General features: G+C 40.3%; 1 protein-coding gene across 1 annotated transcript; it reads right to left on the minus strand.

Annotated features, from left to right (window-relative positions):
- Positions 1–1,318: 1,318 nt before the first annotated feature.
- Positions 1,319–13,136, minus strand: btbd9 (BTB (POZ) domain containing 9). Its single transcript, XM_050058285.1, has 11 exons — positions 12,992–13,136; positions 12,406–12,614; positions 11,454–11,817; positions 10,841–11,108; positions 10,463–10,682; positions 7,718–7,837; positions 6,831–6,940; positions 6,204–6,393; positions 5,844–5,951; positions 4,170–4,248; positions 1,319–3,454 (listed from the first exon to the last, which is right to left on the minus strand). The coding sequence occupies exons 2-11, from the start codon at positions 12,588–12,590 to the stop codon at positions 3,260–3,262; spliced, it is 1,839 nt and encodes a 612-aa protein (XP_049914242.1). The 5' UTR covers positions 12,591–12,614; positions 12,992–13,136; the 3' UTR covers positions 1,319–3,259.
- Between the last annotated feature and the right edge of the window lie 3,242 nt (positions 13,137–16,378).

Genomic DNA, 16,378 nt, shown 5'->3' on the forward strand with positions numbered 1-16,378 from the left:
ACGAAATGAAGGCAAAACAGTGCCTCAAACTGACGTGTAAATGCTATATTACACGACTTATAGCCAATAATAATTACAAAGTGTGCATTCAGTGTCGCCGTATTCACTAAACATGAAGACGACATGTGTGAGAGGGTTTGACTAGCTTTCATCAGTGTAATCCGTTTTACCTGATTACAGTGAAGATTACAGTGAAGACTTAACTCTGATAGATTTGTAATTCAGAGAAAATAACATCAACCATTATCAGTTACATCATATGGTTGAACGGACATGGTATATAATACATACCTGTGTGCAAAAGGAAACCTCTTGGAAGACAGGATCCCGAGATCACTAAAGTATTGTGTATGTATTAGTTTGTGGTAGCTCTCGTGCAATTAATACAGCATTAATTCACTTTTCTGAGCAGCAAGCTGTAAACACAACACTGACACATCACTTTATAAAGCTGAAATGGTGAACGGTGTAGAAAAGAGCTGTCTATTTACAATTCAACCAGACACAAGGCCAGATAAGCACCCATTTGCAGTCATGTTTCAGACAAATGCAATTATTGCACTCCCCTTTTTGCTAAAATTTGTTCTCCACCAACTCCACAGGGGTATATCTGGCTGTTTAGCTGCTCAGTGCCCCATGTTTACCTACAGTCGCTTATTTCATGTATTTTGTTCTAGTAAAACATCTGCCTGCAGCAGCTGGAAACCAAAACAATGGGCTGAAAGATGCTAAAAAGCTCAAAAGAGCAGCACCTCACAGATTATAAAGTCATCTGACCCATCAATGTAAAAATATTGATAACAGTAGATTTAAGTAGAAATTAATTTATGAATATGTGCCATGAAAGCACAAGATAAAGTGAAATGATAAAGGCTTTGAAACTAGATCTTATCCCAGGGCCCTAGGTAATAATGCAGGTAATGCCTTTAGGCCCCTATTGTTTTTTTCTTATTATATTGTGCTTTCAGTGGTGGATCTGGTATTACCTAACAAATTTGCAATTACTCAAATTACCACAAACCTGGAAGGTTCTGGCCCCGAGGCCACATTGTGTAACAACTCTGCCGATGATCAGCGATTATACGAGACAAAAAGGTATATAAAACATAATTAAAGTGTGAATATTTCCAGATACTGCTCATCAGTATACTTCCCCACTCAAATAGATGGGTTTGCTCTACTTCACCTCTTGGCTTCTACATTGTTTTTGTCCCACTGCTCGTGTTAAAAACGCTTGGTTGCTGTTCTTACAGTCCAGGACAAACAAGGCAATTATTTGAGACACAGAAAAAAGACCAAAAAATACAATTGAAGCTTCAAAATTAGATGTTTTTAAATGTTTCATGACAGTAAAACAGCTCCTGAGGCAGCATTACACATCAACATTTTCTAAAGAGCTGCCAGGGCATCAGTGCCTAGAGCATGATGAATACATGTTGACTGATCAATCACCACTGTTGGTCTGTAACAAAAGCTCTCGAGACTAAACAGAAGATAGAGATCACTGTATTGCTTGTATCAAAGATCTCCACTGTGATCAACAGTAGCGAGTCAGGCAAGCAGACGGGTGTAACCCCTCACAGCAATGAGCGTTAATAAACAATGTCAGTTGTTTCTGTAATCACATTTTTGACAGGCAATGTACTGAATAAGAGGCAGTGAAATGCAATCACACGTCAATAGTCAAAACTAATATATATATATACCTCAAGTAAAACTATACACATACATAAAAGGTAGATGGTGGGTGGGGAGTGTGTAATCTACATTACAATGTAACCTGAACAAAGCCCTATGTCAGTTCTCTTGTTAGTTATTAAGGAAGACGTTTTCCAACTACCGGTATGCAACTATGGGTGCTGTTCTAAAATGTAGATGGGGATGACTAAAGAAGGTTTATAGAAACATCAGTGAGTAACCCAGGGTAGTTAGGTACTTCAGGTTATTTAACATCAAATAAAAGGTTTTCTAAAAAGGAGTTTTTCAAGACAAACAACTCAAAAGTGCAACATCAGGACACAAATGAAACAAACAAACAAACAAAAACAGGAACCATAGCACTGATAGCTTAATTTAAAAACAATCCTCCAAAAACACACAAAGTACAGCTCGAACCTGACAGATCCAAGAGCGAGGAAGTGTTTAAATTAATTTCACAAACAAACAGAACGTTACCAAATCCAGCACTCCAGTACTGTACTTCAGTCAGAAGACCCAAGCTGCAATCTTTATCTCTGTGTACTTGAGTAAAATAAAGTGCCAGTAGCAGCTGCTCATGTATCTACTGTATATAAACTTTCTTCACTGCAGCCCTAGTGCATAACATAATTTGGTCCGAGCCCCTTAGCCCCAATTTTCACAATGTAATTGATATCCCCGATCATTTGTGCTAAGCTATTCAAGTGCTTAAAATTAAGACACTTTATTCAATCTAAGATAAGTTTTAGCAAGGTTTTTTTTTTTTTGAGGTATGAATTCAAACTATCAAAAAGTCACACCAGATAAGGACCACAGGTTTTGGTTTTGGGTGTGAAAGCCTGTCAACAAATACTCAACAGTGATTACTTAATATGCAAATTGGATTAAGTGCAAGTTGCATACAAACGCCACAGAATGCAATAGCTCCACAGCTTTGGCAAACCTTTGAAGAATTTGATTCCAAACTTTGAAAAATACTTGACTGCTACTCTGTTAGCTTGATGGTATGAAAAGTGAGTAGTGCCGTTTTAAGACAGCTTCTTAAAAAAATAGCTTGTTACAGGATAAAATCCATCTCTTTTGGAAATATTAACTCGTAAAATTCAAATAGCAACCCCCCCTTCCCCAGCACTGGTCTTACTGCTCTTTGGTGGTACAGTATAACCACATTTCAGTGTGTGTGTGTGTGTGTGTGTGTGTGTGTGTGTGTGTGCCTTGTCTTTGGAGAAGTAAAGATTCCACTTTGATGATTTTGAAGGAAAACTTGAGTCTTAGTAGCTAAAAAGTACCTTCACAAAATGTATGAGCCAGTGGATGTGAAACCTAACCTTCTGTTTCAGACCTGGGAAGACTGGAGCCCTAAACGCTGCTGCTACAGATACACCAGTCTCTAATGTTGCACTTATGACAGAAGGACCATGGGTTATGACAATGAGACGATCGCCTTTAGCAGCGTTGTAGCAGTGCAGTCTGGATGATGAAGGCTGTGCAAAATGGCATTCTGAGGTCTCCCTTCCTCTCGACACCTTCCAATGTGAGGGGGCAAGAGGTAGGGGGGCTCTTAATGGTGGGATTGGGAAGAGGATGAGGAAGAGGAAGAGGGCTGGGAGGGCAGCAGGCTGTGTGTGCGTGACGGTCGTTGAGGTCGCGGCTGTGGGGAGGCGGACCCAGAATCAGAGGAGTCCAGGCCAGGGCTGCCTTCATTAACCTCTGTGTCCAGCTGAGCCGGACACTCGAAGTGAACACAATGGAACACCTGGAGAGAGGTCAGAGTCAAACATCAACACACACACAACACTGTTTAAGCCTGCTTGTGGCTTAAAGTTGATCTACTGGTAACAACCTGATAACAGTCAATCCAGCTGGATATTACAGGGTTCCCCCAGGGTTTTCCCAGTTAAATTTAAGACTTTTTAAATACAGCTTAAAATGAAATTCAATACCAGCTTAACTCACTACAGGTTGCAGGATATAATGGAAAGCAGTATGGATTTTGATCCATAGAATTTACCAACTGGGACCTACCAGTGGTGGAAGAAGTACTCAGATCTTTCACTTAGGTAAAAGTAGCAGTACTACATTGTTAAAATACTCTGTTACAAGTAAAAGTCCTACATTCAAAACTGTACTCAAATAATCATTATGTCATTAGTAATCATTATGCAGCATTACTTATTTACTCCTACGAAAGGACAAGAAAACAATTTAACACCTCTGCTGACAAAATTCAATACATCTAAGACATTATTTTGAGTATATTTAATTCAATGCCTTTTTAATTATCTAAAGATGCCACAGGCACCCTGTATTAAATCTGCTTAAGTACCCAGTCATTTCTGGCTGAGACAAATAAAATTCCCTGACTGAGCCAATTAAACCTTGATCCAATGTAAGACGTTAAATTAGGATTTTGTTTCCTATAATATTACAACAGAAACAGAAAGAAACCTAATGACCAACTGTGTTTTCACCTCATTAGCAGTGTTGTGAGTCCCAACAATACGGATGAAGGAAGCAGCCTGCTTATCAAACTTCAATGTCTGCCATGATCTGTAAGAGAGGGAGGTAAAAAATACATCAAAACAAAAATATGAAACATGTTGTTGTTTCTTTACAAAATGAATGTCTGTTATGATGATACATTCCTGACAGGGCCTTGATTTTATTGTACACTTCAGGGGAACAATTTGTCGACTCTGATGTTAAGTTTGACACTTCCTGTTCCTTAAGGCTTATAGATTAACCTACCTACTACAAGAGCAACAGTTACTTAACCATACATCTGCAAAAAATACAGACTTATAGGGAATCTAAACTTATGTATTGAATCGACACCATATCTACGGCATAGGCTCCACGTGAGGTGCACCTCCCTAGAACTGTAACTACACATCGTGGCCACGCAGACCCCGTCGGTTTCTGTAAGCTGAAACCATTTCCCTCAGTGGAAACGAAGCTTTTATTTACTTTTATTTCACAGATAAGAAACAATAAATTGTGAAGACAGTAAAGGCTCCACTAAAATAGCATTTTAAGTCTCGTGTGTGATTTATCCTTCAGGGATTTTTACTTCGGGATTTATCCTGGCTTCATATGAGCAGAGGAAATCTTCACTCATTGCTAGGCTAATCTATACAATGTGAAATGCCATAGGCTGGCACTAATAACGTTAGCATGTTGTATTTGCTTGGAAAACGTGTTTAGTATAAGACAGTTGTTTTGTCAGTGAATCTTGTGAGTTGTAATGGAGCCAGGTTATGTGCTGTTACCTTTGTTACATGTTGCTGTTGTCCCTGGATTTATATGAGAAGAGGGAAAGATCGCCAGCCGCTAGGCTAATCTATACAATGTAAAATGCCAAGACTTGTGCTAATAACATTAGCATGTTGTATTTATGGGAAAATGTGTCCAGATAAAGACAAGTGCTTTGTCTGTGAAAGCTGTGAGTTATAGTGAAGCCAATTTGTGTACTTGTGTTTGAAACTGTCTCTATTAAGCCATGTTTAATGTGTATTTAGGATGTGTTTTGAATCAACTAAACTTTACAGCACTTCACAGAAACCTCCGCCGTTAACTGAATATATTCGGCCGAATATTGCAAAAAAACACACATTCGGTATTCGGTGGAATAAGTGAAAAGCAAGGCAGAATAATAGCGACGTATTTTGATATCGCAATCAAACAGCGCGCGGTGACGGACAGAGTAAAATGTCACGCTGCTCTTTCCTTGGCGAGGAACACATAGCTCAATGTTCTTTTTTAATTCGACAAACTTTCAGAAGAGCACGAGTTCCTGTTGTTTTAAGGTTCATGGCTTCGTGAGATCATTTAGCAGTAAAAAAAAAATATAAGGTATCAAATAAAATGTAAAAACATTGTGGACAATCCGTTAATGCAGTTAAGCTATGTGCTATGTGGTGCTAAATCTGCTGTAACTTTGGAGCCCTTTATCAATGTTTCATTGTCTTCAGCTGAAACATTTTGTTCACAGCCTTCAGTCATTAACACATATAGTGTCAGTTATTCAAGATGTCCACATCCCAGATTGACATATCAATCTGAAACCTGTGTTCAAGGAGTGCAAGCAGCGGGAAAAAGCAGCAGTGTGGTGAGGGAGGTGACAGAGGAGGAAATGGGAGCCTCACCGACATGCCACCCTGGTGCGGTCGACCACCTTTGTCCACTGCTGCTGGTTGGTGGATACTTCAATGTAATAACTGTAGGAGCGCTCATCACAGTCCCACAGCAGCAGCCTGAACAGGTACATGAAGTGATGGAACAATAAACACTATTAGGTATTATGAACCTAACAGTCCTAAAACCAGGTTTTAAAATGGTAATCACAAGATCTTAATGTTATTTCAGACTAGGGCTAGCATGATATCAGGTTTTCACTACACCATTAGCATGGCCAAAATAGTTCACAATGATGATAATATTGCAAAATCTATAGAAACTAAATATGATAATCATTATTATTACTTTTGATTATTAGTATGATCTACCTCAAGGATCCAATGGAGTAGGGCTGAGCCAGCTGAATGACGATTGCTCCAGAGCCCAGTTGATGGCAGGTGTAGCCGGAGTCCCAGTCGTAGTTGCGTGTGTCGCCGTTGAGCAAGGCATTTCTGCTACGGCTCACACCCTCGATGACACTGGCACACGCTGCGATGGTTGCCACATTCTCACCGGGCACTATAGACATTAGGTGCTTGGTTATAAACTTGTTTTTCTATAATCTGCACTGTTTTGTTGCATGAAATGGATGACTGACTGCATTTAGCCAGAACAAGTTAAAAATAAATCACACACATTATAATCAATTGACACCAAATCCTCCACCACCATCTTGCCGGGAGACTCTCCTTACTCTTGTCATGTGATAAGTGAATTTTGACTCAGCAGCTGCTCTACAGAGCAGAAACTTTCAGTTTATAATTGTAGCATTAGTTGTCTGACTAAGTATTCATTTATAAAAGCAAAACAAAATCTGGGTCAGTGGGCAAGTAACGTAATCGGTGGATGCCCGAATACCGTGTGATACTGCTAACACTGACTACTTTGGTAAGCCTATTAAAAACACTTCAGATTACATACGTGGTGAAGACACAATTTTTGTTTCTGAAACTTACCCAGAAGTCCGTTCTCTAGGGTAAATGAGCGGTTGGTGAACATGCATTCAAAAGCCACAAGATGGAAGACCTTGTTGACTGTGTTGTGTGTTCCCACAATGCGAATGTACCTGAGACACAAAGAGCAACATCATGACATCATGACCATAGGATTTTTAGCAAATCTGTTGTATTAGAAAGCATTATTTTTAGCTAGGTGTAACTTATAAACTGACTATATATATAAATATATTACAATGTGTTAGTACAAGGGTGCAGTGCAGCACCATTACTGCATTCTTCAGGGCAAGCGTGAGTCATATCTTCTAACATCCGTTTGGATGTTTACACACTCTTATCTCAAACAAGGCATGCCCACAACACATTATCTCGAATCTGGAGTGTCATAAACTTCACCTTGATTTGTCTAACAAGGTCAGAACAAGGCTGTATGAACTAAGGAAGCACTAAAATACTGTACTGTAAATGTTTGAAAAAATGCTGTCCTGTGCCAGGCAAGCATCAGTGTGGTTTGTAGACACTGAGAACATAATCCAGATCAACTACAGGCAACAACCTCAGAACACACTGTAATTGCTATGTACACCAGGTTAAGGCAAGTTATGGCAAAGAGCACAGAAGAGCCCTTAGTGCTTGGCAAAAAGTACAGTGATTTCTTTAGACTGGTTGTGCCACCAAGATCTCCAGCCTGGCAAGACGGCAGAAAACCAAAAGAGGTTCAACTACTTGTGAGTAAACCTGTTTCTTAAATATGAGCGCTTGGTTCTTGAAAATAGGCAGCGTGAACATGCATGCTACAAAGTCAACTTTTTCAGAACAGCTCAGGCTAACGGATAATAACTGTTTGTGTAACTGAACCCGGGAGCCAAATGGTTATATTTGTTTACCTGCAAACTCGTGGTGTGAAGTACAGATCCTGCCAAGAGCGGCAGAGGTACTTTGAATGGTCCACAACACGAACCCAGTCCAGCTCATCCATAGATACCTCGATGTAGTAGGAGTAGGACCTTAAATAATCAAGAATTACAACTGAAATCATTACACAAACTCAATTTGTCATGGTATAAAGTCAGTCTAATGATGTTTATTAGAAGCAAAAACTATAAATGTGTCTTTGGAAATGTGCCAGAATAACCCGAAAAGGAATAAGTACATGTTTAGGTCCTGACACACCAAGCCGAAGGTCAGCTGTAGGTCAGTGTAGTGCCATCTGTGACCGTCTGTTGCCCTAGTTTTTGTGTTGTGTCCCACACAGTTTTTTTCCCAGCCAATTCAACATGTTCAACATGTGACAGACACAGTGACAGGGCTAACTGTTAGCATCACATGGCTAACATTACCTAACGTTACCTTTGTTATTAATGAGTTTAACAAAAGAGTCAAGCTGTTTTGGTGTCTGTGTGTGTTTGTTGACAGTTTGCTGTTGACAACATCTTCAACATGTTGAATTGGCATCTGAGGCTGTTGAGCCAATCGGTGAATGAATTCACTCTGATTTGCAGTTCAGCTCAGCGCACACAGAGTGAAAGAGAAGTGAGGAAAGTAAACAAAACAAAAAAACTAAACAAACTTGTTATTTAAGGTACTTTTTTTTTTGTTTGCCATTGAGCTCTTAGCAAAAAAGGTTTATGACTGTATTATCTTCCAAGTGTTATTGTGATTGGCTTTGGACGGTGGTGGCATGTGACTGCGAATCAACAGGAAGAGGAAATCAACCCGCCAGTCTGTAAACTCTTCTCCCGCTACTTCTGTGAGCTAGCCGGGTCGAGGTTTTCAAATGCAAACATCAGTAAACATCAAGATGAAGACGCACCAGCTGAACTAACATCCTGCTAACCATTGTACAGGCGTTGGAACATAAACTGGACGACCTCTGTGGCCGCATCAGTTTCCGACGGGATATTAGGAACTGTAATCCCCTTTGACTCATTGAAAACTTGGCTAAATCCTGGACGGCGCCATTCAACCAAGAGGCTCTTTTTCTATATGTTGATCTGACAGAGAAGAGAAGAGGCATGTGCTTTACGGTGAATAAGGACTGGTGTGATGGTGGAAATGTGAGGTGCTGTCCTGTTCCTGCTGTGGATCATGGCTATACACCATTCAGAGATGGCTGCAGTGCGGCGCTGCCCGTGTTCGGAGTTCGGACAATTACAAAGCAGCAGCCAACAATGTAAGAAGACGCAAAAAGGATAATATTACAGTGCACAAGTTAAAGGGGCTGATGGCTCACATTTCACTGGAGTTGTGCCTTGTATAATTCCATGTGACTAATACATGATTGATGGATTGACTGGTCTTTCTAGTTCCCTTTTTGAAGGACAAATACAGGCTACAACCACCTGCTGCCATGTCAAGTTATTTCCTCTCACACAGGTACAGAACATTCGTGCTGGTTAGCCATTGGCTGTAGTCTTTGTACTGTATTCAGGTGCAACTTTCTGGCCAAGATGTAGGCGACATGAGGCAACGCAACAGTTGGCCTTCGTTGCCACTACTTCTTTGATGTTGGTTTGGTTTGTACAAGCACATAAGAACAACTCCTGGACACAAAGAGTCTTGAAGGAGTCCAAAAAATGGGTTCTCATTAGGGCTGGACGGTATGACAAAATTTTCATATCACGGTTTTAAGAAAAAATCATATCGGTTTCACGGTATTTTGCTCAGGTTCGGCCAACTTGACATGCTGCTGTGTTGTGCTATGGCCTATTCAAGTGCCAGAATTTGTTATTTACCTGACAATGCCTCAACGCAACACACGCTCCGCTCCATTAGTGCTGTGCTCGGTTATAATTGTCTCGGACTCTGGACGGGTCGTCTTCGGTCAGGAAAATGCGGCCTGAGCCGTGCTCTAGTGTGCTCACCTGTGTGTGTGTGTGTGTGTGTGTGTGTGTGTGTGTGTGTGTGTGTGTGTGCGCTTTGTCTGTGTGTGTGTGTGTGTGTGTGTGCGCATTGGGGCCAAACTCCGCCGTGCACGATACAGAGAGCAGAGGAGAATTGTAAACGGTGGTGCGCCGCTGCTAGTTGCATATAGGGGAAACACTGCTCTTTTTGGTATGAGTTCTTCTGGGTCATCGTGTACAGTTGCTTCGCTTTCAGGACTCTCTCCGGCAGCCATTCTCGCCTCTAAACTTTTCTATATGCTCTCACTCTCGCCCGTCAAGCGTGCCTGTGGTGTGCAGAGGTGAAATGGGTCCCCGCTGAAACACTTTCCCGCCGCGCACGTTCCGGACGATGGGCTGGTTGAATTTGGGCTATTCACTTTCGGTACAAACCGGTATACCGCCCAGCCCTAGTTCTCATAGTGATCATTTTGTAAGTTCAGTGATTATGTTTTTTCACTGGTGATTCTTTATTTTGGAACAACAGTCTGTCTGACATATTTCAAGAAAACACTGTTACAAACCGACACAGCCCTTGCCAAGACAGTTTGCTGGAGGCAACAAAACTAGATACCAGCGCAGTCAGTCAGCTACTTTAACAGTAAATTGAGCTTGATAATGTGATCGAATATTCAATTAAAAAAATATGAAGTATACCACATATGCATAAAGATAAAATTCAAACCCTGCTTTACTATTTTGTAACTTCCTTTTGCTGTTTTTTCACAGAGTGAAATAAGCCTGTCTTACCGACTGTCTCTGTCCCAGAGGAGCAAGCGGATGTGATTAATGATGGACGACTGGCCGAGTTTGACCTGGATCCCGGCCCGGCCGTCCTCCTCGATGGGATGTCTGGAGAAGCCGTGGTCCAGGTCGTAGTTCTGGGTGTCTCCATCCAGCAGCGCTGACTTCAGCTCCCCTTTCACCACCTGAGCTCCATACTTCATGGTGGCAATGTTCTCCTCCGGGACTAAAACCCATGAAGAAAAAATGTATGTGCATATGAATACACTGAATACACAAGTGATATATAAAAACACAGAAATACACTATATAAAATGCTTGATTTGGTGTTTGAAGTGATTCCTGATAACACCAGTAAACAGATGGAGGAGCAAGAGCACTGACTGAGCATGCCACGGTAGTTAAGGTCCATGTTGCGACTCTCAGAGCGGGTCTTGATGGCATCCAACAGGTCGTCTGGGCTTAGCAGGCCGGACGGTCGCACTACGTTTAGCATCTCCGTCAAAGTCATGAGTGGCAGCCGCACTGCTGCCATCACTTCCTGGGTGTCAGCCCCGTCTTCATGCTGCCGGCACCAACGACTCAAGGCCAGGAAGATCTCCTTCTCACTAGCAGCGAATGAGTCCCGCCTGACCACAGTTAGCAGAGCAGTCTGCAAACACAGGTACTTTATTTAAACGATTGTTGAAGACATTTTGTGGTAACAGCTTCTCAGTTAGCTTAACTTAAGTTACATCAAGTGACATCTGCATCCTAAAAGCCTGTGATTTCACACACACCTGCATTTAAGGCCGATCTCTGTTGCACTGTATGGTAGAAATCACTCACCTGCCACTACAGGTATCTCAGATTTATGTAAAACCAAAGGCACACAGGATCATTCTAAGATTTCAAGCCACATTCCACCATTTATAGAGATGTTAATGCTCCTCTACTGTAAGTGTGAACCAGATGCAATACTGATTACAACTCTTCAAACACCATTCTGTAATCCTACCTTGGAGAGCATGAGAAAGCCATCAGAATTCAGCACTTCAGGACCGTGTCTGTCCATATAGGCACAGCAGGCAGCACTGAGGGCACTCAGAGAGTACAGACTGGCCACGTCAAAAACCAGACAGACGTTGTTGGTGTGCAGGATGGTGCGGAGGAACTCAGAGGTGGAATCCTCCAGGGGCTGGAGGCCGTAGCGATGAGCCAGGCCCAGGAAGTCGAGCAGCACCTCTTCCCGGGCAGAGCTGAGACTGGCCCGGCCGGTGTACAGATAGTGTAGCAGCATAGAAAAGGCCTCGGCCCGTGTCTCTTCTAAACATACCTCCGCCTGGGGTTGGGATTCCTTCATCCCCCCATACAGCAGGGCCCTAAAGAAGCCAGAAGAAGCAAAAAAAAACTTAAATGTTTGTTTGTTTTTCAGTGCCTTTAAGTCTTCCTACAAAGTTTCTCCATGGAAATTTTAGAAATTCCTATTCCTATACTCCTATTCTAACACAAATATTATTTATAACTGCTGTCGGTTACACCACTAGATTTGATTGATTCCCTTTGTGGGTCAAAATATGCAGCCCACAGGACCAAACACAACCAATCACAACTTGAAAGAATGCATGTTCACTTTAGTTTGTAGTATCTACAGTGTAATAAGGGAATTACACATTTCCTTAGGCTAAAGTCCTAAAATATCCAGTTTACTGTTACATAAGATGAGGAAAATGTACCACCAAAAAAATGAATCAAGGAAATGTCTGACATTTGTGCTTGAACGTGAATTAAACAAGCAATTTAATGTCAAAATTAAACAATGAATCAATTGATTGCTCCAGGTTTAGTTTGAATGTTTAGGTTTGAGATTGTCAAGATGTGTTAACAAGGATGGGCTTGGGAAAGGATGTGAAGGATTGACAGAATCAACACAAGTTATGGGCGCCATGGGTTTAGACATCTACACCCACCTGAAGTAGTGACAGCGAGCTGCCAAGATGACCCGATGCGCCGGGAAACGCTTCCCCTCCACAATGAAAGTAACATCGCTGTACTCCTCACCCAGCACAAGGGCTCCCAGCTGCTCCGACAACAGGTGGATGTGATCGATCTCCGACACGGAGGCCAGTGGACGCAGAGGGTGGCTGTTACTCATGGTCGACGGCTGCCAGAGTCACATCTGACACAGGAGGAAAACATGCAAAACACAGCGTAACGTTAAACCGGGTATTTGGCGAGAAACCGGAGACTCACAACATATAACGTTAGCTAGCTTCATGCTACATGCTAACTGCAATACCATTAAATATAACGGCAGGCTTAAAGAATGTAGTGAGCTAACACTGAGCTACAAAAGCCAGTATTTTCCCGGTGTCTGTTCATATTTCAGTGAAACAACGCAATGAGCAGGTTACACCAGGTAAGACGTTGAGCTTTCTTGTTTACAGCTGCTGTTGTCGCGGACATTTGACACCCAAGCAAACGTTAGCTAGCTAACGTTAGCTCACAGTGCGCTAACGTTGCCCTGTTTTTGTTCAGTCTGTGTTTTACACTTACCGAGCAGCTCTTATTGACTCCAATGTTTAATTTAAGATAATTAAAAAATATATAGTCGTGGTACTTTTTCCAATTTACAAGAAAATTCAGCACCAAATTTACATTCCTCTCAACAGCACACCGACGGAAACCAATTCTGGGTCAATGGATAGGCACTTCCGGTTCGAGAAATAGTCCTTCAAAATAAAGGTCACCCGTGTGCAAACCGTATGATAGTGGAAACAAGTGCAGAGAAACTTGGTAACAAATGTGTCAATATCTGCTGCTCCCCTGACAGACCACTGTGTAATTGATATCACTCTGAAAGCCGAAAATAATTCAAAATCCCCAAAAAATTATTGGAAGTTTAACGCTGATCTGTTGAAGGTAGAGGATTTTGTACAGAAAGTAAAGGATTTATTAGCAGAAATTAATAATGATCCAGAATTAGACAATTACTGCAGAAAATGGGAATATTTTAAATATAAGGTCAGAAGTTTATCCATTAAATGTGGTAAATCTAGACATCAACTGCAAAGAGAAAATGAACGTATACTATTACAAGAAATTAATGAATATTGTCGAAAATTTGAGTTATCAGATGAAGATAAGGCAAACATGTTATGTTTACAAACCAGAGTAGATAACTTGTACATTCAAAAGGCACAGGGTGCATATGTTAGATCCAGAGCCAAATGGATAGAGCAAGGAGAGAAAAATTCATCTTATTTTTTTGGACTTGAAAGGAGGAGACAAGAAAGAAATAAAATAGATCTTCTGATGATCAATGATAGAGATGGCTCTGACACAAAATTAATATCTGAAGAAATTCACCGCTTTTACTCCAATTTATACTCCTCAGCACACGTAGGAGAAGATTCATTATCTTTTTTGGAAAGCATTAAATAAACCATCCCTAAAATTGACTCAACATTTAAAACATTGTGTGATTCTGAGATACAAATGAAAGAATTGGATGCAGCTATAAAGCAAATGTCAGCGGGAAAATCACCTGGTCAAGATGGTTTAACCTTCAAAGTTTTTCTGGGACGACTTAAAAGAACTATTATTTAATGCTCTGAAGGAATGCATTGAAAATAATGATTTAATGCCGACTATGAAACAAGGTGTCATTACTCTTATTACCCAAATCTGGTAAGGACAAAAGGTATATTGATAACCTGAGACCAATAACTTTATTAAATGTTGACTACAAATTACTTACTCTTACTTTTGCTAATCGGTTGAAAACAGATATAGGACAGATTGTAAGTGAAACTCAATCGGGATTTATTAGAGACAGGTCTATACATAATAATATTAGGTTGGTTCTTGATTTACTTGACTATAATTATTTGATTGAAGATAAAGGCTTTATCTTATTCTTAGATTTTTACAAAGCCTTTGATTCTGTTGAGCATTGTTTTATAATGAAATCTTTAGAGTATTTTGGCTTTGGTGCAAAGTTTATTAAAGTAATTAATATAATGTATAAGGATATTAACAGTTCAGTTTCTCTCCCTCAAGGAACAACTAGAAGATTTGAGGTTAAACGTGGGATCCGGCAGGGTTGTTCCTGCTCTCCTTTATTATTTATTTTAGTTGCAGAATTATTAGCTGTTTTTCTTAAAAATAGCCCAGACATTGAGCCTTTAAATGTACTAGGTAATAATCTGACCATAACTCAGCTAGCTGATGATACCACAATCTTCCTCAAGAGGGCAGAACAGATCCCTTTGGTAATCAATCAATCAACATGTCGATGTTTTTTGGTTTCATATTCCTTCTAAAATATTTGAAAAATGTGGTGGGATGGATTTTCTGTTAAGACGTGACTTCTGTATTACCAAGCTACCAGTTAAGTTGTCCAAGTTTCATCAGCAGGTCCTCCTGTACTGGAAACTAATTTATAGTCATAACTTTACCCCACACTCTGTTCCCATCTGGAACAACAGATGTATCTTGTCTAGAAGAAAATCCTTGTTTTTTGATGACTGGGTAGAGAGAGGTATTTGGTCGATTTTGCACTTAATGGATTCAAGAGGAAACTTTCTTGACTATGATGATTTTGTTAATAAGTTTAATTTGAAGTGTACTAAACAGCAACACTCAGTGGTGATCAAAGCGATTCCACAAGCTATGGTGAACATGGTAAAAGAAACGTTGCTTTATGAGAATATAATAGCCTACCCATGATGCCGGCACTCTTTATAGACGATATTAATTTCATAGATAAAAAATGTACGAACAAAATCATACAAGGTGTCCTCACGTCTAATCTCTTCCCTTTATCATTAAAAAGGAAAAATCTGTTAAAAGATTATCCTGAAGAGAGTATAGTCAGAATTAGAACCGGATACCTCACTCTACCCATATCACCAAAAGCTAAAGAAACACATTTTAAAACCTTAAATGATATCTATCCTTGTAATGAGTTTCTGAGACAAAGATTCANTTAGAACCGGATACCTCACTCTACCCATATCACCAAAAGCTAAAGAAACACATTTTAAAACCTTAAATGATATCTATCCTTGTAATGAGTTTCTGAGACAAAGATTCAACATCGATAAAAACAACTGTACTTTTTGTGACTCTGACATTGAGACGTTAGAACACTTTTTTAACTGTACTTATACCAGAGTGTTTTGGGAAGCTTTCCAAGACTGGATATCTGAAAAGGACAATTAATCGCCCAAGCTGGAATACAAAGACATTAAGTATGGAGTCATAATACAAAACAAAAAACGGGAAATGATGTATAACAGTTTAATTATTATTGCAAAACAATTTATCAACAGATGCAGATTCATGAAGAACCACCCACTGTTCTTAGTTTATATGAATGAGATAGCAAACTTTAAAAAAAACACTGAAATGTATTAAAACCAAACAAGCCTTGATTGTTTATGACAACTTGAATGTATTAATTTCTGTTTAGACCTCTGACTTCTATTTCAGTTATTTATTTTATTTTATTATTGATAGCCTATATGTGCTGTTACAAATATGCTGTAAATGCTCAGTCTGGAAAACTATATGTTTATATTGAAAGTTTTGAATGTAATGCCAGACTTTGTGTAATAAAGTTGGGAAAAAAAAAGTGCAGAGAAACAAGTAGGCCCAATTCCAATCCGGTCCCTTACAGACTCACTGACTTAGAGGCGCGTTCATGTTAAGTGCATGAGTGTGTGAGGGCTGTCCCATTGTCAAATCGTCAAGTCAGTGAGTCAGTGAGTGAGCCCTTTATGCCCCCTTACCATAGGTCAGCATCAATGCGGACTTACGGTAAGGAAATTACCCACAGTTCATAGCATAGCATTGTGCCCTCGGAACACCGGAAGTGTTATAAAAAAAACGAAAACACGGTTGGCAGATATGCAAATGGTAACATTATGGAAGGAGAGC

This window comes from Epinephelus moara, chromosome 12 (genome assembly GCF_006386435.1).
Source record: "Epinephelus moara isolate mb chromosome 12, YSFRI_EMoa_1.0, whole genome shotgun sequence".
Lineage (NCBI taxonomy): Eukaryota > Metazoa > Chordata > Actinopteri > Perciformes > Serranidae > Epinephelus > Epinephelus moara.

Bases quoted from the DNA above. Each gene is read 5' to 3' on its own strand.
- btbd9 (XM_050058285.1), bottom strand. From the start codon at position 12,590: ATGAGTAACAGCCACCCTCTGCGTCCACTGGCCTCCGTGTCGGAGATC. The intron at 6,941-7,717 runs GTAAACAAATAT...TTTGTGTCTCAG, and splicing joins TTCACACCACGAGTTTGCAG to GTACATTCGCATTGTGGGAA. The intron at 6,394-6,830 runs GTAAGTTTCAGA...TAATGTCTATAG, and splicing joins CCTAGAGAACGGACTTCTGG to TGCCCGGTGAGAATGTGGCA.